Below are 27986 nucleotides of genomic sequence, written 5' to 3' on the forward strand. Positions count from 1 at the left end.
TTTTAAAACTTACATATCGGGTCTCTGGCAGTGGTCCTCTGGATGGTTTCTGCAGGTGGGCCAATTCCAAAACGGTTTTCTGCTCGCACCCGGAAGAAGTATTGCTGCTCAGAGATAAGATCTGGTACCACGAAGGTGGTGCTTCCACAGTTTGGATTGACTTTGGTCCAGGCTTTCCCATCAATAGTCTTCTTTTCAATGACATAGCCTTTGATCCTGTCCCCTCCGTCATCATCTGGCATCTTCCACGAGAGGCGGCAACTACCCCTTGTGATGTCACTGACCTTCAAATCCTTGGGAGGGCCTGGTGCGTCTGTTGGTTGTAAGCCACAGTGAAAATATCAACTCTTAGAAGGTGAAAGCAGCTTGCTTCGATCGTGTCATAACTATGAATGTCTTTCTTACCCATGACTTTAACTCTGCAGTTGGCAGTTTTCTGTCCTGCTTTATTCTTGGCCGTGATGCTGTATTTGCCTGAGTGAGCTCGAGTGCACTCTGGGATAACGATGACAGATGAGTTTTCGGCAGTCTCCAGCTATGCAAATAAAATTGGAATAGTACATTGAATGAGATCGTAGCATTGCTAAGCGCAGTCACATCCCTAATTAAATATGCTATCGTCTCTTACCTGTGCGTCTTCAGGTATATCGTGAATTCCATCCTATTATAATGAAAAGAAGACAATTGTGTTTTAAACACTGTTTCGGGTCATTCAATGGAAGACATAGGAAAATCACAGAATTATTACCTTCATCGCCTTCTTTGCCTTTCCGTCAAATTCCCAAGATGATTTTGGTGTTGGGCGTCCCTTGATCACAGCAGGGATTCTGATCTGTGAGCCAGCTTTGCAGATCAGGCAGTCTTGTGCGCCGATGTCAATGAAAACCTCTGGAACTTCTGGAATATGCCAGGTAATAGGAGTACAGTCAGCTAACATTTCAGAGAGGTAACTGATATTTCCCCGGTACATTGATTTCACGGTATCATCCAGAGGTGACCACATAAGCTGAATGAGTACCTTGGATATCAGTGGCAGGGATCTCTCCGGTCGTGTCACTTGGTTCCGACTCTCCAGCTTCATTGACAGCTTTCACTCTGAACCTGTACTTCCTGAGTTCTTTCAGATTAGGCACCACACATTCACAGGTAGTGAGAAGTTTATCGGGTTCATTGACTTTTTTCCAGTCTGTAGTACCTTCCTCTTGCATTTCCACAATGTAGCCTTTGATTGGGCTGCCACCATCTTTGGCTGGAGGTTTCCATGCTAGTGAGATGCTTGATTTTGTTTTATCTTTAACCTCTGGGCAAGAAGGTGGCCCAGGGGGGTCTAATAAGGGACAAATAAACAAACATCACATTTTGAAGCAAACATAATGCTATTTTTATATGTATCATAAGATATTCACTATGTAAGACATTCATTGTAGTCTATTATAATATTAAAATTGAAGTGCTAGAAAAGTATAACAATCAAGAGAGTATATTTTCTTTTAATACAGAAACAGAAAGCACATGAATCCCTGGGGGAAAAGATTACTTGACATTTCTGGCTAGATCTATACAGTCTGTGAACATGGCATTGATGAAGAGCTATTTCACTTCTGAAATCCTACTAAAGAGATTCAACAGCATATTTTAAAAAAATTCCCACTAATGTTAATTTAGAATTTAAAAATGATTTTGTGCATGTGTATATGTGTACATATTTCACTATGAATTGTTCTAATGAAAATATGAGAGATTTATGAGTAACCTACTTAGTAACTTCAGCCATTAGAAACGGGTCCTAGAAATAAAGCATACTCACATATGGGATCTCCTGCAACAGCTGGGTCTGATGGTTCACTGGGAGGGCCGATTCCTGCAGCGTTTATTGCCATGGCTCTAAATTGATATTTCACCCCTTCGATCAAGCGTGGAACACTGAATTCAACACCCTTCAGTCCCACTTTGGTTATTGGTGCTCGGCTAACACGTGACCAGTAGGCACCGCCTTCCTCTCTCTTCTCTAGCCAATAGCCAGTAATTGGAGACCCTCCGTTGTCCAAAGGAGGAGTCCAGCTCACAAGCATAGATCCTTTGGTCCGCTCTAAGACTTTTGGTTTTCCAGGAGGCCCAGGGAGGCGGTAGGGATCTTGAATGACGACTTTGTCTGATTTGCATTCATCACTGGTTCCGTATTTGTTCACTGCCCTCACTCGGAACTCGTACTGACCATTGGGGATGAGCTTCCAGATCTAGAAATTTAGGTGAGTAAAGAAATTAGAACAAATATGCTTGGGCTGAGGTTTTACTTATTTTAAAATTCAATGTATTTTGGTGCTGGATCGCCATAAGAAACAAACACATAAACTTAAACTATAGGAAAGACAGAGGAAGAGAAAAACCCTTTAAAAACAAGACATCAATATTTGTAATTTCTAGTGGAGTCCAAGTAAGAGAGAGTGGTAGGCTGTATGGTAAGGTGACCTTATGTGCACAGTGAAAAATGCTGAACCAACAAATAGCTTCTGCTTGTGTAGGGTTTTGCGTTCAACAGTTCTAAGGTTACATTAAAGACGGTCTCACACAGTGTGCATGGGTTTGGAAGCATTTACCCCATATCTTCTCTCGACGGCAGTGTTAGTGACTTCTTCCCATTCAGACTTTTTCCTGCTGGCATCGCGTTTGTCAATGATGTAGTGGGTAATCTCACTGCCTCCATTGTCTAGCGGGGCATCCCACGTCAGATAGCAAGACTCAGCCTTGATGTCAGTGACGGCGAGGTTTCTGGGCGGAGATGGGCGGTCTGGGAAGGAACAGCGGATGGGATTGAGACATCGTTCTCAAACCGGAAGCGGCTTTCTTTCCCACAGGGCGGGCAAGTCTCTTACCGTACACCTCCACGTGAACGTTGCGGAACACGGAGCCAAGACGATTGGAAGCTGTGATGGTGTAAGTGCCCTTGTCCTCTCGGACTGCTTTGGGGATGCTAAGTTCAGTCTTTGCCTCACTTCGGGAGACTTCTTCCTTGGTTATGTTCAGTGCATCGGTGGGCTTTTCAATCACCTTTTCATTCTTGGACCATTCAATCTTAGGCATCGGGAGTCCTGTCACATCTGCAGGGATGTTAACTGGCTCTCCTGCCTTCACTTTGATAGTGTCTCCCCGAACAGCAAGGCGCAGCTTAATAGTTGGAGGGACTGCAGAAAGAAGAGGGAGAACGTCTTAAGGCTGTTTCCTCAAATCATCATAAAGTACATTCATGGTATTAAATATGGAATCCATACCTTCATCATCTTGTATGACCACATTAAGAGGCAGAGACGGTTCGCTTTCACCAATGTCGTTGACGGCTTTGACACGGAACTCGTACATTTGGTGTTCATCGAGATTGTCAACCAGGAATGATGTGGTTGGGCAGAGTCGCTTGTTAACTCTTTCAAAGTCAGGTTTGTCATGACGACGCTTTTCAATGATGTATCCTTGGATGGGACTGCCACCATCGCTGCGGGGCTCCTTCCAGTCAAGGGTGATAGTGGATTTGGTCCTTTCTGTGTATGTGAGCCTTTCAGGAGATGTTGGAGGGCCTTAGAGCAGACACAATTGAAAATGGTGAGCATGAAATAAGTATTTGCATAAGAAATAGTATTTCACTTCTATTTGTGTGAAAAACAGATTAATTGGCATTTTCAAACATACCAATCAGTCACAAACATGATAGCCAGTCTCACTAATGGTATTTTACCCCTGGTGAATGCCTCATCAAAATCGTTAATTAAAATCAAATCAAGAGTATGTGTGCTTTGTGTTTAGTATTTTATCTTGCTTCCCTGTGGTATTTACAAAACTTCTAATCCTGCAAAACTGGGAAAATAGGTATGTGAAGTTCTGCCTTCAATGTCACAGAGAGCAAAGTGGTTTCTGTCTTCTGTGACCAGATGGTAGATGTGGTTACTGAACAGTGAGTCACATTGCCTCAGTGGAAAGACCGTTTCTGAAATACCATAAAGGTTTTGTGTCCTTAAGGAATGGTTCTAACTGGTGTATCTGCCCCACCCTAGCTGATTGCTACTGCAGATAGAAGCCGGAGAATCCCAGCCCTATTCTGAGGCCTCTGCCATGACCTGAAATTAACGGAATGTTCCGTGGGTTTTACAGGAGTTTTTCTATTCTTTGGTGACTCTTTCTATTTGGGTCTTCCTATCCTTTGACTGTGGAGACTTCTAGAAGTGTAGTAAAACTAAACAATTTATCCTGTGGCAATTGACTGCCATTTATCTCTCTATCCGTATATATATATATATATATATATATATATATATATATATATATATATGTTTATAATATATAAAAACATACGTTTATATTAGAAAAGCAGCAAATAAAATTCTATATAACTACTAGAGTGTTATATTTCATTTTCCCTAGTATATAACATTGGAAATATTGAATGATTCTAAATTATTCATAGGTTATTAACAAGACTTGGTAGATCCAAAATTTTTGACACAGGAAACTGTAAAATTTATATACATAAAGCAAAAATACACTAAAATTTAGCAAATATGGTTCTTTAAAATTGCTAGTAGGTATATGACTTTTTTTATTGCCTCTAGTTAGTCCACGATCTTCAGTATGTTGGGTGTTTGGAGCCATGAGTCTCAGCAAGTACTTGGCACATCTATTAACAGAATATTTGGTAAAACCCGGTGGAAGTCTTTTCCTACCTAGTGGATCAACTGCAAGGATCGGTCCTATTTCAACAGGAGGCCCACAGCCGAACTTGTTCTTGGCAATGACACGGAACTTGTATTCTTGTCCCTCTATAAGGCCTGTGATGTCACACTTGGATCTCTCCGTCTCGATGGGCTGTCTCCATGTGTGCATCTTGGCGTCTTTTCTTTCAATTATAAACCCTGTGATCTCACTTCCGCCATCGTCTGCTGGATCGGACCAATTAAGCAGACACATCTTTCTGTTTGTTACAACCGGTTTGAGGTCAAGAACTGGACCAGGGACATCTGGGAAATAAAAACAGTAAAATACAAAACAAAACGAAAATAATGTAGCAAGCTCACATTACATAGGGGGAAAATCCTGTAAAACCCCCAGAACATTCCTTACCGAACACTTCAACCCGGGCTGCGGCAAATTTGGAACCACAGCTGTTTGTTGCCGTGATCACGTATCTGCCGTGGTCTTTTCTCAGTGCGTTCTTGATAATGAGTTCGGATTTGGTTCCGACATTCTCTATTACAACACGCTCTTTGTCTAGCTCCCCTTCTTCTATGGTCCACACTTTTGTGGGCACGGGACGGCCAGTCACCACGGCTGGGATTCTGAGAGTCTTCCCAGCCATGATTTGTATTCCGCCCTTGACAGAAACATCTAGTTCCACAGTTGGAGGCTCTGTCGAAGGAGAACAACTGTATATGTTAGCACCAAGAAGAAAGAAAATATAGTCTCACATTGGGAAACATTCATTTTTTTCCCCCTAGAAAACTTGGAAGTACCTTGTGGTTCAGCCACGGTAACAGGTTCTGTTTCCCCAGGCGGTCCTTCGCCTGCCGCATTGACAGCGCTCACTCGAAGTTTGTAGTCCGCACCCTCTCGGATTTCTTTGACAGTGAACTGACGGACTTTGACCATCTTCTCTGTGCAGCGTGACCACTCATTTGTGCCAACCAGCTGCTTATCGACGAAGTAGCCCATAATTTCGCCGCCGCCATTGAAAGCTGGGGGCTCCCACTCCAGCTCAATGGTGGTAGAGCTTGTATCAGCAACTCTCGGGACAGGCGGTCCGGGCGGAGCTAGGGTGAATGCAGAATTCACAGGTCAAATTCCCCGATGCTTTCCAAGTGTGGAGTGGGCTACTCCCCCATACTGTCTTCTTAGGGAGTTACTTACAGATTGGGTCTCGAGCTGTTTTAGGATCCGAAGGCGGGCTGAACTTTCCAGGGCCAGCAGCGTTCTCAGCACAGACTCGGAAGACATAAGTGAGCCCTTCTAATAAGCCATCTACCTTGGTTTTCAAGGAACTGAGAAGGGCTTTGTTGACACGAGACCAGTGTGTGCTATTGACCTCACGTTTTTCAAGCCAGTAACCCAAGATGGGGCTACCGTTATCTTTCGGTTCATTCCATTTTACTACCATACTGTTGCTGGTGACATCATCCACAATGGGCTTATCTGGGGCATCAGGTGGTTCTGATAAAAAAAAAGAATTGGGATTCTATAATATGACAGCTTTGCAAAATCATGATAGTGTTGTACATTAAAGAATATGGTGCAATATAAGGTCAATTTATGATGCTAAAGGAACCTTACCAAATGGATCTTTGGCTAAAAGTGGCTTTGAAACACACGGTGGTCCAGGTCCAAACCTATTCTCAGCTCTTACACGGAAGAGGTACTCTTTTCCTTCAATCAGCTTTGTTACTGAATATTTGCAGTTTCTGAGTGTCGATGTGATAACAATCCATTCTGAGTCGGGTTTGGTCTTGTCTTTCTTTTCCAAGGTATAGTTGATGATTTCACTGCCACCATCATCCAGGGGCGGTTCCCATTTACAGAGGACAGAGTCCTTTCTAATATCCTCAAATACAAAGTTGATTGGCGGTCCCGGCGTGTCTAATATGTCAAAGGAGAAGAGTGGTTACAATTTTGTACAGAACCAGTAGCTATGGAAAAAGGTAAATGTTAGTATGGTCTTTGATACAACTTCTAGTTTTTCCAACCCTTTCTATTTTCATTGCATTAGCTAACAAATAGCTGGTCAGTTGATCTTTTTTCAATAGTGTCCGGCTTAGGTGGTAGAAAGTAAGTGAGGATCATTTGCTGAAGCTGTTGGTTTTGATGGGTTTCCACGCTCCTACGTTTATGCCTTGTTAAAACTCTTACGTAGTTTGTCTCTCTCCATTGGAAAGTGTAGTTTAAACTACTTACCTAACACGCTCACAGTGCAAGGAGCTTTCGCAACGCCGTGGTCATTCTCAACTTTGATCATGTACTGGCCGTGGTCAGGCCGCAGAGAATCACGGACGCGTAGCTGAGATTCTCCTTGTTTGCTATTGTTGATGCTCAACCGCTCTGTCAGAGGTAGGGTGAATGGCTCCTCTTCTTCAGCTTCGCCCTTCTTCCTCCTAACTGGGGGTGCTACTCGCTTCTTAATTTCCTCTGGGACAATGACCTTTTCATCTTTGATCCACGTGATTGTTGGGTAAGGTGAGCCGGAAATGGTTGCGTCAAGCGCTATCTCGTCGCCCCGCTTTACTTCCAGGCTTGTTCTGAGGATGACTTTCGGGGCGTCTGTAATAATTCAAAGCCAGAGTTGTTTTTAATTCTTGACAAAACAGGATCCTCATTTATTTTACAAAGAGAATGGATGTAGCACCCCTCCCCAATCAATAAAACATACCGATAGGATCCACAGCTTTGGTTGGGGGAGTGGCCCGGGAAGGTTCGCCAATGCCAGCAGCGTTCTCCGCTCGCACACGGAATTGGTACTCTTTCCCTTCCTCGAGTCCTTTTGCTGTGTAGGTCAGGACAGGGACCAGATGTTCATTGCACCTCTTCCATCTGTCCTCACCCTTGGCAAGCTTTTCTATGATGTAACCCATTATCTTGCTTCCTCCATCGTACAAGGGTGGCTTCCACGTGATAGTCATGGCCTTAGCTGTAGGATTATGAACCTCAACATCTACAGGTGGATCAGGAGGTTCTGGTGAACAAAGAAAAACACTGGTTACCACTGGAGAATCAATCTTCTTAAAGCAAATGCAAGGACCATTGCATATTCTTGTCTAGCATAAGTATATGTTCTAACTTACGCTTTGGATCTTGAGCAATGACAGGATTCTTGAGTTCAATGTATTCGCCTCCGCCAATCTTGTTGACTGCTTTTACTCGGAAGAAGTATTCACCATTTGGTATGAGATCTTTCACGGTCCAAGACAGTTTGTTCTCACCAGACATGACTGGTATATACGTCCTCCTCCCTGCTTCTCTCCGTTCCAGGACATAGTGAAGAATCGGGCTTCCACCATCAAACTCTGGAGGCTCCCATGTTAGCTTACAAGAACTCTTGGTTATGTCACTTGCTTTAATATCTTTGCATGGGCCAGGTAGACCTGTTACACATAAAATTGATAATTACTATCATATGCTTAAAAATTTTCATTTTAATAGTGAACTTTATTTAACTTGGCTATATACATTTTGAACAGGGTAATCTTTTCTGTGCTATATCCCCATGAATAAAAGGTATTTAGCATCCCTGTCCCTCATCTATTAATCAGAAGAATTAGCCTTTGAGTCTTCGAGTTAAGCAAAATTGCCCCATAAATTTCCAGCTACTACCAGGAATGGTAGTAAAGGACAGAAAAAAATTATCATTCCTGAAGGAGAAGACTGTGGAAAACTGAATTTATATAATTCAGAAAGAAATATTGATCATTGAAGCATTCTTTGGGTGTGCTAGATATTTTATTTAAATTAGTGTTTTATATGCAAATAATTAAAAAAGTAAATTAGTCTAACCGGATTTTAATTATCAATTTAATCTCTTCAAGATTACTTTTCAAATGGAAATAAGTAACCTGAGGGAATGTTCAGTTTACAGGTGCCATTTCTTGAAGCTACAGACTATCACATAGTTAGCTATTACAATTTCTGGAATGCGTGAAGAATGGTGTTTCATTACAGGATTGTTACCTATGACTTTGACGTTGATTGACGCGGTTGCTGAGCCGAGCTTATTCTCCAGAGTGATGGTGTAAACTCCAGCGTCTGCATGGACACTCTTGGGAACCTCGAGGTGTGCAGAGATGTGGTCGTTCTTCATTGTCAATCTGTCACTGGCTTTAACTTCTTTGCCATCTTTATGCCAGCTCACGGTTGGCACTGGGACAGCCCTGAAGGGCACAGGGATGCTTAACTTTTCACCTTCGATAACAACAATGTCGTGAGTCTCTAGATCAATGGTTGGTTTGCCTACAAAACATCAAGAGATGAGGGGGAAATATGTCAAAATGCAATGATCGGGAAGACAGTGCATCTTATTAACTGTTAAAAGACATTGAGTTCTTACAGTCTGGGTCTTTGGCGACCACGTTTTCAGAGATTTCAGATGGGTCACTGACACCGACAGCATTGACAGCTCTCACTCTCAGAACGTATTCTTTGTCCGGAACAACACCCTCTTCAACTTTGAACTTCAAATCTTTTATTGGGCGAGAATTAACTCGCATCCATTTTTCGGTGCCTACTGGACACATTTCAACATGGTAGCCTATGATAGGACTTCCGCCATTTTTCTCTGGAGGTTTCCAAGCAATGGCAATGTGCTTTCTCCCAGCATCAGTCACATGCAGATCCAGTGGAGGTGACGGAGGACCTGGGAAGACAGCGATGCATTGATACCACAGTCTCATCATCAGGCCCTTAGATAGTTTCTTTGAATAATCAGTATGACTTACCAACAGGATCTTCAATTGACAGAATTTCTGTGGGCTCACTTGGGTGACCAACTCCTGCTTCGTTTTCTGCCCGAACTTGGAACTGGACTTCTGTTCCTTCGATGACATCAGTTACTCTGAAGTTACAGTCAGGGCCTGAGGTCTTCCCAGCTTTCACCCAACGGGTACCTAATTTTTCTTTCTTCTCAATGATGTATCTGTTGCAAGAACAAAGTGTTCCATTTAGCATTGAGAAAGTTGATAATGTCCAGCCAGGTTTGACTGTTTTGTTTTTTTTAAAATAAAAGCTCCTGAAATTCTACCTCTGTATTGGTCTTCCGCCATCGTTTTTAGGTGGTTCCCACTTTAGGTCAACATGTCGTTTTGTCACATCAACCACTGTCAGGGCATAGGGTGGTCCAGGGGTGGCTAAAAGCAAAATAACGCAATGATGAGAGAAAGCTGAGGGAAAGTTAGGAACATACTGAAAATGCTCTTGCAAAGACTGAGCTATAGTGCATACTGAAGGTGTCTTTGGCCAGGACGGAATCTCCGATTTCTGTGTAGTCACTTTGTCCTATGGCATTTTCTGCAGCGACTCTGAACACATACAGAGAACCCTCTGTCAGTGGGGTTACTGTGCACTTGGTGTCCTTGACCGTGGTGTCCACGGTTTGCCAGCCTTTCCGCCTCACGTCTCTCTTTTCCACGATGTAGTTGGTGATGGGTGACCCTCCGTCTTTCTCAGGAACTGTCCATTTCAGGTCAGCTGTATTTTTTGTGATATTAATCACTTCGAGCCAGCGAGGTGGTGATGGAGGATCTGAAAAAAAATAAAAAAAAGGAAAAAGAAATCCAGTTTTAGTGTTCTTCAAATGTTCTTCTCATGCAAATAATAGTGGTGAGGTTTATATTTTTCCCTTAGATTGTCGTTTTCAGACAGAGACTGTAAGAGGGACTTACATAGTTTCTCCCGGCAAAGCACAGGGTCGCTGGGTTCACTGGGCTCACTCTCTCCAGCCTTGTTCACAGCTCTCACTCGGAATGAGTATTCCTGGCCTTCCATCAGCCCTGTGAGCAAATGCTCAGTGGTCGGAACTCCCTCAGCCACTCTGACCCAGTCATCTGTTCCAGTCTTTAGCATCTCAATGACGTAAGACTCAATCTTTGCCCCTCCATCGTGTTCTGGCTTGGTCCAGTTCAATACTAGTGAGGTTTTGCCTATATCCTTTACAGTTGGTTTTCCAGGGGGCCATGGAGGATCTGCAAGCCAATGACATCATTATTTGTTTTGTCCAAAGGAAGCTAATATAGGCCTCCAAGCAGCCACTGAAAATCATATAAATACTATACCTATGGGATCTTTTATTAAGATTGGTTCAGTTGATCTACTTGGTTTCCCTGGTCCTGCCAAGTTTTCAGCAAGCACGCGGAATCTGTACTTTTTCTTATTGGTGAGGCCTTTCACCCTGAAACACAGACAAGGTAGCATCATAGTAAGAAATAGTAACTTCTATACTATACATAGAAAAGCCAATTTACTTAAACAATGGAAATAAATTTGTAAATTTTACCAAGAATACTTTAACATAAACTTAAAATCGTTTTTAATGGTCACATTCTTTATATTAGACAAAATACATCACTTTAGTTATACCTATACTTGTTATTAAGTAATATTTTATAGATAACATATATGCCATTGGATGGGATTCATGTCATTTAAAAATTATGTGACAACTGGAGATAAAAGTAAAAGTGATAAAACCACATGATCAAAAGGAATGCTGGAGTGCAAAGGGACTAAGTATGTCGCCGCTGTAATACATGACGGACGTGTGGGAGGGCTTACCTGTATGTGGTGTCCTTCACTGGCATCTTATTACATCGAACCCACTTATCGGTGTCAGGATCTAATCTTTCAACCCAGTATCCAGTGATGGGGCTGCCACCATCGTCATCCGGTTCACACCACGTGAGTGTCACCGCATCTTTGGTGATGTCGGAAGGTTCTAGGCGAGTTGGAGGTCCAGGTGGATCTGTAGACAGGATAATGATATAAAAAGTCATACGTTCTGTCCCTAACACCCCAATGCACGATCAACATAGAATCCTTTGCTTTTTCAGTTAGCAGATTGAGAATCTTACCAAACTGATATTTGGCTATTATCGGAGTAGCTTGAACGGGCTCACCGACGCCGTACATGTTTTCTGCAGCGACTCTGAAGATGTACTCTTTGTTGGGTGTCAACTTGGTCGCCTTGAAGTTTGTGTCCTTAACAGTTGATGAGAGCTTATGCCACACGTCACTATCCGTTGCTTTTCTCTCCACAACATAGTTTGTGATCTTTGACCCACCATCGTCTCTTGGTGGGTTCCAGGTCAGCAGACAGGACTCATTGGTTACATCCGTGATGTCAAAAGCAGCTGGCGGTCCGGGTTTATCTGTGGGTGGTATTACATGGTATTTTAACTTGTGTTTTGTTCCAGAAAGTAGCCACAGTGAATTGGAGTCTTATGAAAACAAGAGCCTCTCTTACCTAAGACATTCACTTCCACCACAGCAGTGGCCCGGCCGCAGACGTTCACAGCTTCTATGATATATGTGCCCGTATCACTTCTCTTGCTGTCCGTGATTGTCACTGTGGATTTCTTAGGAACGTTTTCAATGGTGATTCTTTGGTCTGGCCTCAGAAGGGTATCAGCCTTTGTCCAAGTTATTTTGGGTTCCGGTTTTCCAGTCACCGTAGCAGGAAGTTCGATCTTTGTTCCAGCTTTCACAGTGAGGCCAGCCAGGAGCTTCACATCAAGGAAGATCTCAGGAGCCTCTGAATTGGAAAAGATTACTTAAGCTGTTAGCAAGTTCAAGCGGACAAGGTCAGAGGCCTGACGGACAAGCAAGAAGGAATAATAAATACCCTGAGTGTCCACCGCCTGGATTTCTTCAGTGGGTTTGCTTGGCTTGCTAGCTCCTTGCCTGTTCAAGGCCTTCACACGGTAGGCGTACCATTTGCCCTCTTCTAGACCTGTCACTTCCATTCTGTCAGGAAAAACACAGGGGTTTTATTGCTATGTAGATAATCTATTATACTTATAGTTATACATGTGTGTAATATATGTGTAAATATATATCATGTATTGTAGAGTTCCTTTTCTAAAATTCACACCACTAACATGGTACTAGCTTTTCAATTAAATATCTGCGCTGTGGGGAGTGGAGGAAGCACTGTATGTCAGGGTGTCGGGAATGGATGAAGTCCTGATGAACTGTGTTGTTGAAAGGAGCACAACCCAGACCTCCATGGAAATGGCCAAGCCTTCCTCTGGTCTAAGTGCTAGTGTTGACAGACAGTTGACCTTCAGGTAAGGCTTCTTCCTCCTGGGTGTTAACATCTCTCCTACTAAGACCTCCCACCGAGATGTCCAACCCCTCTTCTTTTTGCTGTACAGAGTAAGCCTGCTGTGTTTGTTGGCCACATAGAAGGTGCAGCTGGCTGGACCATCCAGTGCTCCCAGGGACTAGACCACCGAGGAATGTGCAGGGAGGGATCCGTGGCTCCAGATACATATGTAGCAGAGGATGGCTTAGTTTGACATCAGTGGGAAGGAAGGCCCTTGGTCCTGTGGAAGTTTGATGCCCCAGTGTAGGGGGATGCTGGAGGGGTGGAGTGGGAGAGGTAGGTGGGGGAGCATCCTCATAGAGGCAAAGAGGAGGGAGGACAGGGAGGTTGTGGGATGAGGGGCTTGTGGAGGGGTAACCAGGAAGTAGGTATTGCTTGAGATGTAAATGAATGGAATGATTAATAATAATAAAAAAGTGACTTCCTTACAGAGAGCACACCCCCCTGCACCACAGCTTTTCTGTGCCTATCTGTTAGGCCTTCTATTCCTTCATTCCTGGGTTGCCCCAGTCAGGTTTGCAGGGCCAAGCTGTGCTTGACTCTTTTCCGGCCTTTTTATTACCATAACTGATGAAAACCTTTAACAAGGCTATGCTCAGCTGAACTTTATGAAAGCAGACCGCTATACTAGGGGAATTGTTGGTGAAGAAAGTTACCATTTAACACTGTCCAGGTAAAACCTATTCTACTGGGTAGAAATCAGAATAATTCGATTTAAAAATATTTAAAAAATTTTTAATTAAAAAAAAACAAACAAACCCCAAACACTTACTTTGTATCTGGAACAGGTTCCCCACAGGCAACCCATTTATCAGAACCACGTGGACATTTTTCAACTATGTATCCTTTGATGCGTGAGCCACCATCATTTTTAGGAGGATCCCAGGTCAGGAAGATGCTGTTGGCAGTTCTGTCTCTCCACTTCACATTCTCTGGTGGGTCAGGGACCGCTGTGATATTTAATAAAAGGAGGAGCTCATCTTAGACAGGCTGCTCTAAGTTAGCTCCATGTTACCAACCTGTGCCCTCTCCCCAGACTTCAACTCTGGGCCTAAAGTCAGGCCAGGCATAAACCCATAGGACATTCACTTACTTGCAGGGGCAGACATATTGACAGGCTCATCAGTATATGCAGGCTCTCCAGGGCCACACTTGTTTCGAGCACAGACTTTGAATAGATATTCCTTTCCTTGAACAAGATCAGGAACTGTGAATTCTAGATCAGTAACAAAGTCCATAACCTGGGACAAAGAAACAATTCGCTGATTATCTTCCTCCAGTATTTTCCCAAGTCAAAAAAAATATTTTTAAGCATGAGTACAGATATAAACTATTTGTTTTTTAAGACTGAGGTTTTCTATGTAGCCCAGGCTAGCCTAGAGTCTACATCTACTGTATAGTCCAGGTTGGCTCTAAACTCACAGTCCTGCCTCAGCCTCCACAAGCATGTGCCACTACAGCCTGCTTACTATAAATGTTTTGAATGAAAACTTAGTGTTATTTTCATATTAATTTTATATTAGGGGAAAACACCAAGGTGTGTTATAATAATATAGAGACTATAATAATATTCTTAATACAATGAGAAATAGATTCATAGTTTGCATGCACCAAAAAGATGGTATTTATTAGAAATTTAATTGTAAATAGGATTAATAATGGACTGTGGGTGAACTTAGTAACATAGTTGCTGTCTAGCATGTATAAGCATCTAAGTTCTATTTCTATAACTGTAAAATGTATAGATTAGATATAGATAGTAGATATACTTTATAACAAGCATAGATGAAGAAAACAGTGGCAGATCAATCAACTAAGGTCAATCCAGTGCACTGAGAAGCAGGGGCAATGAATACTTCTTCTGAAATGCTTGTAGCTCAACATATTCATGTGGGGGCTCCTTAGATACCAAGTATGGAGGGAAGCTTTCTTCTATGTGGTAAATAAGCCAAGCTGAGAACAAAGGGGAACAAATACCCAAATGCAGGTTAAATTATCCAGGGAAGCATTAGCATTAATATGTCAAAAGGGTTTTGACACTTTCTCTTTCCTGAGGCATGGCCGGTCTCTATGGCTTCCCAGCCTCCTCCAGGGATTCTAAGTCGCTGTGTTAGTATGCGACACTCACTTTAGTCCATGTTTTCCGGCTCATATCTCTCTTTTCAACAACATATCCAGTTAGTGGACTTCCTCCATCATCGTCTGGTGGTTCCCAAGTCAAATGGACAGAATCCTTTGTTACGTCGCTAAATTTCAGTTCTTTGGGTGCACTTGGACGAGCTAATTTAAAAAAGAAAGGCAGTGAAAGTCGATATGATTTAAGCCAGTGTGGGTTAGTTCAACCAAATCATATTAGCAAGAATCAAATTCCTTACCAATGACGTTGACATCAATTTCTCCAGAAATTGACTTCACAGGATTTTCTAACGTGAGCGTGTAAATGCCCTTGTCTGGTCGTTCACTTGGAGAAATGATAAGTTCGGCATAGGCTGATATGGTCTTTATTTTCACACGGTCCCCTGCTTCAAGTACTTGATCTCCGAAAGTCCAGGTTGCTTTTGGTCTTGGGTAGCCTGTACTTGGGACTAGAATCTTGATGGGATTGGGGACTATGACTTCCAGACCATCTTTAAATGCACTTAAGTCCATTGTTGGTTCAACTACCAAAAAGAAAAAAAAAAATCAATGATTTCTAGTACCGGTGTCCCCAGTACACCAAAGAAGGTCTGTGCCATTCGCTAATCTAAAAAATAAAACATCTACTTACCAGAGGCATCATCGGCAGTGAGAGGACCAAGGATCTCGGATGGATCTGAAACACCAGCTGCATTTTCTGCAGATACTCTATATAAGTATTTGTTCCCTTTTTGTAATCCAGTGACCTAGAATTACAAGTTAGTATTTGTTAACAGCATATCCATGTAAAATTTAAACCATGAACATATATAAATATACTACATATGTAATATGATATATGATATATGATATGATATATATATATATACACATGTGTGTATATATATATAAAATCACATTTTTTAGATGTAAACCCCTTACCTTGTAAGTCAGTTCAGGGACAGGTTTCATATTACAGCGAATCCAATTATCTTTTCCTTCCTCTTGTCTTTCGATTATATAGCCCAGTATGGGGCTGCCTCCATCTTTCAGAGGAGGCTCCCATGTAAGCTGAACTGATGACTGTGTCTGTTCTGAGGCACTTAGGTTCACAGGAGGACTTGGTCTCTCTAGAATGGCAGGAAGCAATACAATTGTATTGAACGGTAATTTATTAAGACACGGAGTGATCGTAATGACCTCAACAAGACAAGTTTATGAACTATGTGGGCACAGTCATGACCTTTACAATTTTGTTTGAATTTTTTGATGCTTTATCTTTTTTTTTAGATTAGAATTATTTGAATCAATAGATTTAATTCTTGGGTTGCATGCAATGTTTCCTTCCTTTCTGTTGATGTTAAATGATCTTACCTATTGGATCGGCAACTTTGACAAAGGGTGTGGCTGCACTTGGTTTCCCAACTCCGATTCGGTTCTGGGCTCTGACACGGAAACTATACTCCTGTCCTTCAACCACGTCAGTGACTGTTGCTGACAGATCTTCAGCTCTTACAGTCATGGCAGTGTCCCATCTGATAGAAGTCTTGTCTCTCAGTTCAATCACATAGTTGGTGATTTCGGCTCCCCCATCATACTCTGGTGGCTCCCATGTCAGGGAGACACCAAATCTATTCACATCAGTGATGGTTACATTCAAAGGAGGGCCTGGAACATCTAAATATCACCACAGAAGAAACACACATGAATTTGGGTAATGTTGTGGATGAACACAAAGCTAAATGAGTCGGCAATTTACCAAAAAACACTTACCATATTTACTCCTTGCTTCTACAGGACTGTCAGTTTCCACGGGTTCTCCAGTGCCAACTCTGTTCCTTGCACTCACACGAAACAGGTATTCCACTCCTCCTTTCTGTAGTCCAGTGACAGTGAACTCACAACTGTCTGCCCGGTCAGTGGCCAGAACCCAGGTCTTTCTCTTGATATCACGCCTTTCAACAACATAACCTATGATTTTGCTCCCACCGTCTGTTAATGGTTCTTCCCAAGCGAGGCTTACTTCGCCATCAAATGTTTCTGTCACTTCTAAGTTACGAACTGGCCCGGGAACATCTGCAATTTGCACATCACAGAATTTTTAGTGGTGTTATGTCTTTAAGCTGTGCTGAGCCAATCAAGTTTGAGTGATTTGGTGGCTTACCAATAACTTGTAAGTTGATGAAGCCTTCCGCTTTTCCATGCTTGTTCTGAAGCACGATTTTATACCTCCCCTTGTCTTCCTTCTTGGCTTCTAAGATTCTGAAAGAAGTCTGCTCAGCTGTAGTGTCAACGGTTTTTGTAGAAAGAGGTTCGTTTTCTTTAAACCATTCAGCTTCTGCTTTGGGGTAGGCATCATAGGGCACCACCATTGTCAGAGGCTGGCCAGCATCAACCACGAGATCTTGATCAGATGTCTTGATTTTAGGTGGAGCTAGTGAGACAGAGAACATGCAGACATGTTTGAGTTATACATTACAGTCATGCTATGGCATAGTTTGTTTGTTTTTTTTTTACTATACATTTGATTTCAAGGTTATTTGTTATAACCTTGAAAGTAAACCACAGCCATTTCATAGCAGTGAATTCTGTCGGAAAGTTATAATAATTTTTTCTACTCCAAACTATCAGTGTTTGGAAACAGAGGTTTGATGAAGATGGCATACAATCATTAACATCCTATCAGTTAATAATAGCAGAGGAATCTAGAATATGGTGAAACATCTAGAATATGGTGAAACAGGTTTTACTTTTCTTGTTGAAATTATTTTACAAAATATGTTTTTTTATAAAGTACTGTATACTTAGTTCAGAATAAATCAGACAGCTTTTTCTTGTGTACAATGGGGTTTTGGGGAGGAAACCTATGCAGGTTTCTCAGGTCGGCATAAGAACATATTTAAATGAGCCATAGGAGTTGCCTATCAGTAGTGGGAGGGACAGTCATTAACTCTATGAAGTCATGAGCAGCTGCCCGGTGCCAGGAATGACCCAGTGGTTGGACATGCAAAGATACTTCTGTCCACTTTTGCTTGTAGGTAGACAGAGTAGAATGGCTAACACGTGAGCATGGATTCCAGCCACATGCTTTCAGGAGGAGTGTGCGCTATAACTGTAAAATCTGAACTCTACGGAGGTTTGCGATATAACAAGGACACCGCAAAGCAAAAGAAAGCGATTTACCTGCTAATTCGAGTTTCGCCCTGGCTTCTTTATCTTTGGCAATAAATCTGTATTCGCCCTGGTCACGTGGCTTAATATCACAAATCTGTAGCCTGTGTATCTTTCCCTCACTCATCATCTGGTGCTTGTCACCCTGGACAACGATCATGTTATTTCTAAGCCATTGGACCTCCACTTTATCTTTGTTGAGCTCAGCCAAGAAGATAACATCTGCACCAGGGGCTTCAAGAATGTCTTGAGGAGGCCTGATGATCTCAACTGGGATTTCTGGAGAGAAAATAAAAATAAAAACATATGTGCTTGTACTTTCATCAGCACTGTAAAAAATTGTTACTTCTGCTAGAATTTTCTTGAAGCCAGTACTAACCTTCTACAAAAAGTCTGGCCCTGGACTTCCGGTCCTCTACGCCGCAAGCATATTCACACTCATCCTCCAGCCTGCAGTCCTTTATGATGAGCCTGTGTATGCTCCCGTCTTTTTCAAATTTGTATCTAAAGAAGAGAGTGAATGATCAGTTAGCTTGAAGCATGAGTATGAGGCAAATGTCTGATGTCGAAGTGCACACAAAACAACAGAGCGAGGGCAGACACTTTTTGCATACTTTTTGCCTTCCTTGATTTCTCTTCCATTTCGGTACCATTTTACATTTGCTTTCTCTCTGGAGAGCTGGCAGGAGAAGACAGCGTCGTCAAACTCTGTGACCGTCTGGTCTTCCAGGTGCTCCACGAATTCCGTTGGGGCTTCGATGATGAGCAGCTCTGCCACAGATTTATCTTGACCAGCAGTAACGATGTATTCACCTTCATCTGGGAAGCCACAGTCCTTGATGATTAGAGAGTGCTTGTACTTGTCAATGCGGTACGATATACGGTTGTCAAAAGCCACTTCTTCCCCATTTTTGGTCCACTTCAGGGTTACATTGAGACGATTCACCTTGCACCAGAACGTGACTGACTTCTTCTCCATTGTTTCAATATCTTTAAGAGGTTCGATAATCCTAAGATCTTCCTCTGTGTTGATAGAGAAAAACAAGGTTGAATTTAGTTGTTGGCATAATATAAATTGCTGGAGAAAAGAAATCTCTAGTGTCATGTAAGTCACATACCTTCCACTATGAGATTGGCTGCGCTTTTAACATTTTCACCTCTGTGATTGGTCAAAGACACACTGAAGTTGGCTTGGTCATCTAACCGTGCATCTCTGATTCGGAGGGTATAGACCAGGTCTTTTTGGAGAATGATATATTTTGAACTATCAAATATGGCTTCCTCATTCCTGAACCATTTGGCTTTGGCACCTTCAGTGTTGACTTCACAGTTGAAGACAGCCTCTTGTTGTTCCTTCACCTTGGTGTCCTTGAGAGGAACTACGATCCTGAGTTTTTCTGTAAACAATCAAAAAGACTTTGTAGTATGACGAGAGATCAAACCTACAGATCTAAGCCTCCAATGAAGCAAGGACAAACTTACCAATGACTGTGAGGTGAGCTGCAGCTCTGGCAGCCCCAACCATGACCACATACGTGCCCATGTCTTGTAATGTGGCATCTTTCACAACGAGGACTCTCTTTTTGCCATCAGCAATGATGTCGTATTTATCTCCAGACTCAAGCGTCTGATCATCCCTCTTCCACTGGACCTCGAAGCTTTCCTTCGAGATAGTGCAGACAAATTCGGCCTTTTCTCCTTCAAGAATTTCAAGGTTTTGAGGCTTTGAGATGAATTCAGCAGCAAGTTCTGGGAAGAAAAAGTTGGGAGACAGTGAGGACATTGGCATTTGTATCTTGATACGGCAAGGGTGAGTGCCAGGAATGAAATGTCCATCGCTGAGACTTTCCTACCGTGTACTTTGACTTTGCCGTCTGTCCGGGAACTTGGGAGTCGGCAGTTGTAGCTGCCCGCATCCTCAAGCTGTGCGTTCTGAATGATCAAGATTCTCTTCCTTCCATCGGTAAGTATTTCAAATCTTCCCGTTTCGATGACCTCCTCATCCCCTTTGTACCAAGTCACTTCTGCCCCAGGCTTGGAGACTTCACATACCAGTTTGATGGTGTCTCCTTCACTAACTTCAAGGTTGGCAAGATTTTTGGTGAAGACAGCTTCTTCCTCTGCAGAAAAAGAACCCAGATTCGGTCAGTAAAACTGGACGCTGGTTTTCCTGGCTGCTATGCTTAGCCAAGGAAAGCCTTCATGCTCACCTAGGACTGTCAGCATGCCGGAAGTTCTTGCTGTCCTCACTTCACAGGAATATTCTGCTTCATCATTCAGTAGACATTTGTTGATGACAAGAATTCGTACTGCTCCCTTAGAAATGATGTCATACTTTTTGCCCTTTTTAATTTCAGCACCATCTTTAAACCACTGAACCTATATTTTAAGATAAACAGATTTTTTTTAAGTCAGTTTTTATGTTGTTCCTTTGCATGGTATCTGTTACATGAACTAGGACCACAAAGAGTCCTTTTAAAATCAATTATGAGACATTATAGTATATTTGAAAGCAGACCCTAAATATTATAGTATGTATTAAGGAAGACAGAGAAAAATATAAATAAAAATTTAAAAAATCAAGAACAAAGTTACCGAAGTACTGTTGATCTGCTGTGATATTCTTACTAATTATGGAAAAACAAATGGTGAGATTATGTAAGTTTTGTGTCTTAGGGGGCCTTAGATAACACACAAATCATTCCCACTGATGTGGACAGAAAGTCTGTTTGGCAATAGTTAGAGTTCACTGCAACCAGAAATACTCAGCTGAGACATGGAATTACTGCTATTTGACCTTGTTTTTCTATCTAAGAAAACATCATTTCCTTGTGGCTCAGAATAATAAATCTCTTGTGAGTCTTTTTATGTGACAGTAATGGGTGGTACTAAAGAGAACATTTATGTCTTTAATACTACCATAATCTTTAATTTAAAATGGAAGTCAGAAAAAGGCTTAGTTTCTTCTTTCCTTCCATTTTGGCCAAAAGTAAACCAAGCAACCTGATAGTCAGAGATAATGCTTGTGTTGCTACAGACCTTTACATTTTCCTTGGAAATTTCACACTCAAAGCGAGCCGTTTCTTTTTCTTTAACTTGAAGGTCTGTGAGTGGTCTTAAGAATTCCACATGAGGAGCTGTAAGAGAATGATATAGAAAGGCCTCTGTAAATTTATCCTGATATTTCTCTGGTATTCTTTCTTCCTTCCTTCCTTTTTTTTTTCTCCATGACAGAGTTTCTCTGTGTAGCCCTGGCAGTTCTGGAACTCATTCTGTAAACCAGGCTGTTCTTGAACTCAGAGAACTGTCTCCTCTGCCTCCTGGGTGCTAGGATCAAAGTCCTGTGCCACTTGTGGCCATCTCGATAGACTTGCCACTGACTTTGAAACCCTTTGCAGCTGCCACTGGGAATAATGCTTTCCTCTTGATCTCTTTCTAGTTCTCGTAAATGATGTCTTACTGTCTACCAACTTAGTTCTTTCCAATTGGGACCTATCTCAGTTCTTTTGATTACTGAAGCAAATGCCTTCTTTCTCTTGGTTCTCTCCCAGAGCTGAAGGATAATTGTTTGCCAAAGGAAACACTAGTAAGGAAAGAAGCCTCATTGTAAACCCAGTAGAATCCAAAGACAGTAGTTTGAAGTATGTATAGTTACGAGGCACGAGTCTAATTGGAACCACGTGTATCCAGCTTCTCACTTTTAACTCAGCTTTAAAGATTTCATATGCAAGTCAGGCGTGTGCTAGCATGTCAAACACTGTTCTGCATGGGGCACTGATTCCGCTTTTACATCTGTTGGTTCATGCATCTCCAGAAAGCTGTCTGCTGCTGTGCCGGATGGAGACACCGCTTCCTCGCTCTTTCCACTTTCACAGCTCCTTAAGAAGCCTTTCTAAGCCAACCCTTCTTGATCATGGAGGCTCTCAGGCCAATGCTAGCTAGAAGGCCAGAAGATAAGCCACCATGGCTGAGCCTTCTCAAAGAAGAAGTAGATGACAAGGGGAAAGAAACTCCAAGGGGCTACTCTAAAGGACGCTACAGTAGAGGCACCCAAGCATGGAAGGAGTGACGCAGGAAGCACAGTCAAAGCCACTGGGTTTTAGTCATCAACAGATGAGAAGCAACAGAGCTAAACAAACACTGCACAAAAATGGACCACAAAAAATGTTTTCTTGGACAAAGGGAAAAAGGAAAGCAAATGAGCTAGCTAGCAGTTGGCCTACAGAGAGAAAGGGAGATCTCTTCGCCAGGGAAAAGAGCAATAGTGAAAAAAACGACAGAGTTCTTCATTCAAAGAATCAGGACTCAAAGATCCTGGGTTCATTCAGCTTCTCATCCATCCTTACTCTCAGATTGCGTTATGTGATTGGTCGTTATCACAGCACAGTTGTTCTCAAGTAAGTTCTTATTCAAACAACTTTTCACTCTTATTTTTTTTTTAAAGATACTTTCCAGGTCTGAAACTTATCTTCCGAATGGAATCATGGTTCTGTCCTCCTCTTTGTGACTGTTTTCATCTCTAGCAGGATAGCCATAGAGTGGGTGTAACCACACACAGACAAAGAGCACAGCAGTGTAGTGAAAGGTGGTTGGTATCTTTTCCAAGGCCGGACAGAGCACAAGGATGTTTGTAAAGAAACGTGTGCAGTATCAGGTTAGATCAGCATCCATACAGTGAGTTGCCAAGAATTACGAATAAGCCAAGAAGGGCATGCATTATGTGTGTTGGTTGTTTTGGCTACAAAGAGCTGCAAATGCCAAGTCCTGTGGAGGAATACTTACGAATGACATTCAGGTTACAGGAGGTCTTAAAGTCCTTAGCATCACAAGTGTACGTTTTGATATCCTCTGGCGTACAACCATGAATAATGAGTTTCCTGACCCTGCCGTCAGCAACGATTTCATACTTCTTGCTTTTGAGGATTTCTGTCCCATTCTTGAACCATTTCACTTTGGCATTTTCTCTGGATACTTCACACTCCAGTACTGCAGTGGCCTCCTCTTCGACCGTCTGGTCCTCAAGAGGCTTAGTGAACTCAACCGGAGGTTCTGCAAGAATCATACTTATTAGCTGTTTCCCTTCTCCAAGAGTTCCAGAACTTTCTCTGATTCCCTCTGGCATCTCCAGGGCTGCTTCTGTCTCGGTTTGCTCACTTGTAAAGCTATTTTTCACTTAGATGTTTTCCTCCCACAAGGATGTCTTGTCATTGATTTATACACACAGAGGAAAAAACACCCCACCTTTGTATTTTTTCCCCTTTCTCTGGCTATCCTGGAAACTCACTACATAGATCAGGCTGGTTCCAAACTTGTGGCAATCCTCTGCTTCTTGAAGCTCACTAAGAAAAATAATTATGAAGCATAAAGGAGATAATGGCTAACACTGACTCATAAAATGGATTGGTAATAATTATTTTAGCAGCTGTATTTAGAATTAGTAAAAAATGTAATAATAAGACAGGGACAGAAAGAATATATAAATGTAAAACCCATGTTAGTTTTGATCTTCCTTCCTTCCTTCCTTCCTTCCTTCCTTCCTTCCTTCCTTCCTTCCTTCCTTCCTTCCTTCCTTCCTTTTCTTTCTTTTTCTGAGACAGGGTTTCTCTGTGTGGCCCTGGATGTCCTGGAACTCACCCTGTACACCAGGCTGGCCTGGAACTCACAGAGATCCCCATGCCTCTGCCTCCCAAGTGTTGGGGTTAAAGGTGCATTAAAAGTGCTTCACCACTGCCTCTCGATTAAAAAAACAAAACAAAACAAAAAAACAAAACCCAAAAAACAAAAAACAAAAATAACCAAAAAACAAAACAAAAAAAAAAAAAAAACAACGTATATTTTGTTATACCAAAATGTGAAATTAGACTTTTGGAAACTTGGATTTAATGATCCATGGACTCCCCAACAAAGACAATCGAGAGGTTGTTTCATCTGTGATTGTCTTCTTTGTCTGTATTTAGGAATAAGCTTCCCAATTACCTTTCACAAAGAGATTGGCCTGAGTTTTGAAATCCTTTGCTGTCAGTTGGACTTCACCAGCATCTTCTAGCTTCACATCCCTCAGGGTGAGCGTGTGAACTCTTCCTTCTGAACGTGTCACCACCTGGTTGTGATTTAAAGGCGCACAGGTAGCATATAAATGAAATCGTCACCCATAATGCATCTTAATTCACTTAGGTAAACTATGGAAACATGTGTTACCCACATTGCTTTATAACTATATAGGTTGTGTGTGTGTGTATATGTGTGTGTGTGTGTGTGTGTGTGTGTTAAAGTGACTTCAGCCAATAGTTTCAAAACTTTTAGCAACATGTTAGCCTTTCTTAATTACCATTATATAAGTATGAGGTAACCTTTTACACTGAACTTGCACAGATCAATTTCTATTTGTATTTCTGATCTTGTGAAAAATACATGTAATTATAAATATGTATGCATTTCTCTTGGGCTTCAGGGTTTGCCTGCAGAAAGAAAGAATACAGAAAAACTTAAAGTAAAAGAAAAAAGTGGTTGGCCACTGTAGGCTGTAAAATTTTTTTCTAAAAGTCAAGTGTATGTTCTAAAGTGAGGGCAACTGTGTACACAAGGTGAAACTCTTCCATTTATTTTAGCAATTGAATCTCATTTGCAAATGAATGTGGTCCATGATTTATTTGCACAGTTTCTGAATTTTGTTGTTGTTGATGCTGATTCTTCCCTTTCCCGGTGTTTGAGCGTTAGTAATGGGAAACTCAGACATCATTGGTGCTGTGGTGGTAGAATCATTCTTGAAGTAACAAGAAGATTGGCATACGTCTAGTTCTAGACTCTAAGAATCTCAAAGGCTCGGTCCTGTCATTGAGATTGGGTTTACAATGCATAAGTGTCCATTAAACTCTTTAGAATTATGTCAGTTTTTCTGGTGAAACTATTTGTATTTATTTTGCTAGTGGTAGAAGAAAGAATCAGGGATGCAGTTTCACTGAGAAGTATTTTCCTCAGATAAGAACATGGCATAGTTAGTCATAGTGTCCTTAATACAGAGACCCACTAAAACAACAGTAAAGAACAAGACTCAGCGAGGGGACAGGAGTTAAGACTTCTCCTAGGTGCACAGCTGCTTCTTATCCGAGGACACAGGGTCTGAATGGGACTTTTAAAAGATGTCTGACTTTGAATTTTGAACTTTGGCTTATCACTCTTTAAAAAGAGAACTCCAGTTTCCAACACATGCACAAATAATTAATATCTATTAATGAATTGATTTGCCATCTGAATTATTCTGAGACAGATATAGAATGTTCTCTGTTGTTGATTATGTTACAGAGAATATAGTGGGTTTTCGGTAGGTGGCTTATGTAGAATATCGTCAGTATTGTCAAATGAAAAGCAAGCAAACAAACAAGGAAATACAATAGACAGAAGAAGCAAATCAACAAAATGAATGCCAAACATTTTTGGTAGAATATGTAGTGATATTATAAACAGTTATTCTTTAAAATATTAATTTATAATGGGGCATACTGGAGGAACACAGAAGGCATTACCAAGCTATTAAAATTACCAAAAGCCCCTGAGAAGTTAGACATTTTTATTTGGCCAAAGGGATAAAAAAAACCAAAAGTGAAAGAAAATGACAGCTCATTTCTAACAGGCGGTCTTCCAGTACCAGTGTGCACATGCGGGCTCGTCTGACTGTTGGTGGAGAGGTTAAAGATTTTACAGAGATAAAAGGCCCGACTTAAACCGACAAGAACAAGACTTAATTTAAACAAAATCTATAAAATGTAATAAGTCAACATGTAACTTCACATTTATACCCAAATCCTTTTCGAAAGGAGACATTTAAGAGGTACAAGAACAAGTTCCTGAAAGGATTCCTATCTTGGCAGGGGCAGGGACGGATTAACATTCCTATGCGGGGACACTGAGCAGCCCTCTGGGCTCTGATGGCGCCACCCTTTCCAACTCTAGGAAAGAATTTAATGATACTAGATTTTCCCCTTTGAGTAAAAAATGCAAGATTTTTAGCAGTCTACATGAGTGTCTGCATTTTAGTAGATTTTTTTTGCATTAGAATGGAGTTAACTTTTTTCTTTTCTAATAAAATCTCCTAGTTTGACCTCCAAATGAGAAGGTAACTCCTAGACTGGACAGGAAAAAAGATGTATATAAAATAAAAAAAACTTGAGGTAAACCCAGTCCAGGTTCAGTATTTAAAGAGTTGTTGTGTGGGAAGTTTTCTGGTGTGAAAATTAACTCTCATGCTATCGTTGGAATGTTCTGCTGCCTTCTGTAGTTAGAACAGTGGAAACTAAATGTCGTGGCCCTTACCTACCACACGACTGTTACAGAGTTATGACTTCTTTAGTAGAATGCTAACTTTTAAAACTGTTTTCAAACATGAAGGCAATGCCATATAGTACTCCAGCTTCTTCGTAAGACTAAATGCACTGCCAATGATTTCTAGGTTTGAGCCCTTAATTTGTCTGGAAGTTTTCCACATGGTCAGTATTATTTCTAGAATATTGAGCAATGTGAAAGCCACAGAACAATGAAATGTTCTCTGTTTTTCTTTGTTTGATTTTAAGAATTGAAAATACATGGTGAATTACAATGGAAGCGAATTTGAGTATCACCTTTACTGTACAGGGGTTGCATAAGTTAAATTTCCTATTTCAGACAGAGCCCCAGAGGTACATACATAGGTCAATGGTAGGCAAATTTTAGGCAAATTGTATTTGGGTCATTCTGAGTAAATGGCTCAGTTTCTACTTTGGGGTTGAATATTGAGCCTCAGGAATGTTTGTAAAAAGCTGAAATAATTTACTGAAACTTCTCAAGAGTTTATTCATTTACACACGGGTTTCGCAGCACCCTTCTTTCTCCCCTGTTCCGCCAGCTGCCCTTTAAATAGTCCCCTTGCATTCCAGAATTTGCACAGCCCAAAGCACTTGAGTGTTAAAAATAGCCTTGGAGAAATGCTAGAAGAGAAAATCTGCTCAGAAGTTATCTCTCTGGCTCTATTTGCCTGAAATGGAGTTCCAGTCTCCTCTTAGTCTACTTACATGCAGAACAGTAGATAGCAAGGAAGGAGTCAGAAAACCTAATGAGCAGCGGCAAGAACCCAGTCAGAAAGCCCCTTTGCTCCAGCCTGTGATTTCAGCACTCCTACAGGCCAGCCTTGACGGCCACTGAACATCTGCTTCTCTTATTCCCTTCACAGAAAAACTACAACCTGATCATATTAAAATTCTTTCTAATTTAGTAAAAAAACAAAAACAAAAACAAACAAACAAACAAACAAACAACAACAAAAAAACAACAAACCAAATATCATTAAGTTAATCCTAACGTAAAATTGAAAACTCTGCCTTGGGGTTTCAGCAGAAATCAAGTTAGAGGAAGGGAAAAATGCGAAGACTGTGGAGGAAACATTAGCAAGAACAAAGCAACACCCAGGGAAAGGCAGAACACCAGCTCACAGCGGCTTTTTACCTTATCGTTAGGCTCCAGCTTCTTCCCTTTGAGGTACCATTCCACTGGGATATCCTCGTAGGAGAGCTCACAGTCAAAGGTGGCTGTTTCTCCTGCCGTCACTGTAACATCCTTCAGAGGCCTCAGCAGACCAATTACCCGTGCTTTGCGAGAGGAAAGGAAATGTCTTGTGTTACTCATTCTGTAATTCCCCAAGGATAAATAGATCTAGTTCTTCATCTCCATGGTTGTTTTCTTCAAGAAGGGAAGAGCCACAGGACTGGCTGCGGCTTTAACGTCCATGTATGCGTGGCCCCGTGGTGCTGAGAAGGGGAGAGCTGATAGCCACAGAGCTGGTATTTGTAGGAGCCCCTTCTTCAGATATACAAGGTCAGCAAGAAATCTGCGC

General features: G+C 41.7%; 1 protein-coding gene across 5 annotated transcripts in view; it reads right to left on the reverse strand.

The window, feature by feature from the left end:
- The window catches only part of Ttn (titin), a 268818-nt gene that overhangs the window by 74127 nt on the left and 166705 nt on the right, over nt 1–27986 (reverse strand). For all 5 annotated transcript variants that reach the window (XM_032903541.1, XM_032903540.1, XM_032903538.1 and 2 more), the window contains 48 exons: nt 27599–27741; nt 24101–24224; nt 22907–23173; nt 21164–21261; nt 20335–20503; nt 19978–20244; nt 19607–19873; nt 19243–19521; nt 18739–19147; nt 18504–18628; nt 18137–18403; nt 17118–17387; nt 16727–17029; nt 16328–16630; nt 15896–16083; nt 15606–15720; nt 15214–15498; nt 14967–15118; nt 13932–14079; nt 13611–13788; nt 12356–12477; nt 11978–12265; nt 11586–11882; nt 11290–11476; nt 10791–10906; nt 10401–10700; nt 9961–10260; nt 9761–9866; nt 9459–9655; nt 9071–9376; nt 8695–8973; nt 7812–8111; nt 7400–7702; nt 6928–7290; nt 6310–6612; nt 5890–6189; nt 5496–5792; nt 5107–5391; nt 4710–5003; nt 3270–3569; nt 2874–3182; nt 2598–2788; nt 1808–2237; nt 1019–1327; nt 749–897; nt 629–661; nt 406–535; nt 14–313 (listed from right to left, as the gene is read on the reverse strand). In XM_032903541.1, the coding sequence (XP_032759432.1) occupies nt 14–313; nt 406–535; nt 629–661; nt 749–897; nt 1019–1327; nt 1808–2237; nt 2598–2788; nt 2874–3182; nt 3270–3569; nt 4710–5003; nt 5107–5391; nt 5496–5792; nt 5890–6189; nt 6310–6612; nt 6928–7290; nt 7400–7702; nt 7812–8111; nt 8695–8973; nt 9071–9376; nt 9459–9655; nt 9761–9866; nt 9961–10260; nt 10401–10700; nt 10791–10906; nt 11290–11476; nt 11586–11882; nt 11978–12265; nt 12356–12477; nt 13611–13788; nt 13932–14079; nt 14967–15118; nt 15214–15498; nt 15606–15720; nt 15896–16083; nt 16328–16630; nt 16727–17029; nt 17118–17387; nt 18137–18403; nt 18504–18628; nt 18739–19147; nt 19243–19521; nt 19607–19873; nt 19978–20244; nt 20335–20503; nt 21164–21261; nt 22907–23173; nt 24101–24224; nt 27599–27741 (11451 nt within the window). The remainder of the gene's footprint in view (nt 1–13; nt 314–405; nt 536–628; nt 662–748; nt 898–1018; nt 1328–1807; nt 2238–2597; nt 2789–2873; nt 3183–3269; nt 3570–4709; nt 5004–5106; nt 5392–5495; nt 5793–5889; nt 6190–6309; nt 6613–6927; nt 7291–7399; nt 7703–7811; nt 8112–8694; nt 8974–9070; nt 9377–9458; nt 9656–9760; nt 9867–9960; nt 10261–10400; nt 10701–10790; nt 10907–11289; nt 11477–11585; nt 11883–11977; nt 12266–12355; nt 12478–13610; nt 13789–13931; nt 14080–14966; nt 15119–15213; nt 15499–15605; nt 15721–15895; nt 16084–16327; nt 16631–16726; nt 17030–17117; nt 17388–18136; nt 18404–18503; nt 18629–18738; nt 19148–19242; nt 19522–19606; nt 19874–19977; nt 20245–20334; nt 20504–21163; nt 21262–22906; nt 23174–24100; nt 24225–27598; nt 27742–27986) is intronic.

This window comes from Rattus rattus, chromosome 5, assembly GCF_011064425.1.
Source record: "Rattus rattus isolate New Zealand chromosome 5, Rrattus_CSIRO_v1, whole genome shotgun sequence".
NCBI classification, from domain to species: domain Eukaryota; kingdom Metazoa; phylum Chordata; class Mammalia; order Rodentia; family Muridae; genus Rattus; species Rattus rattus.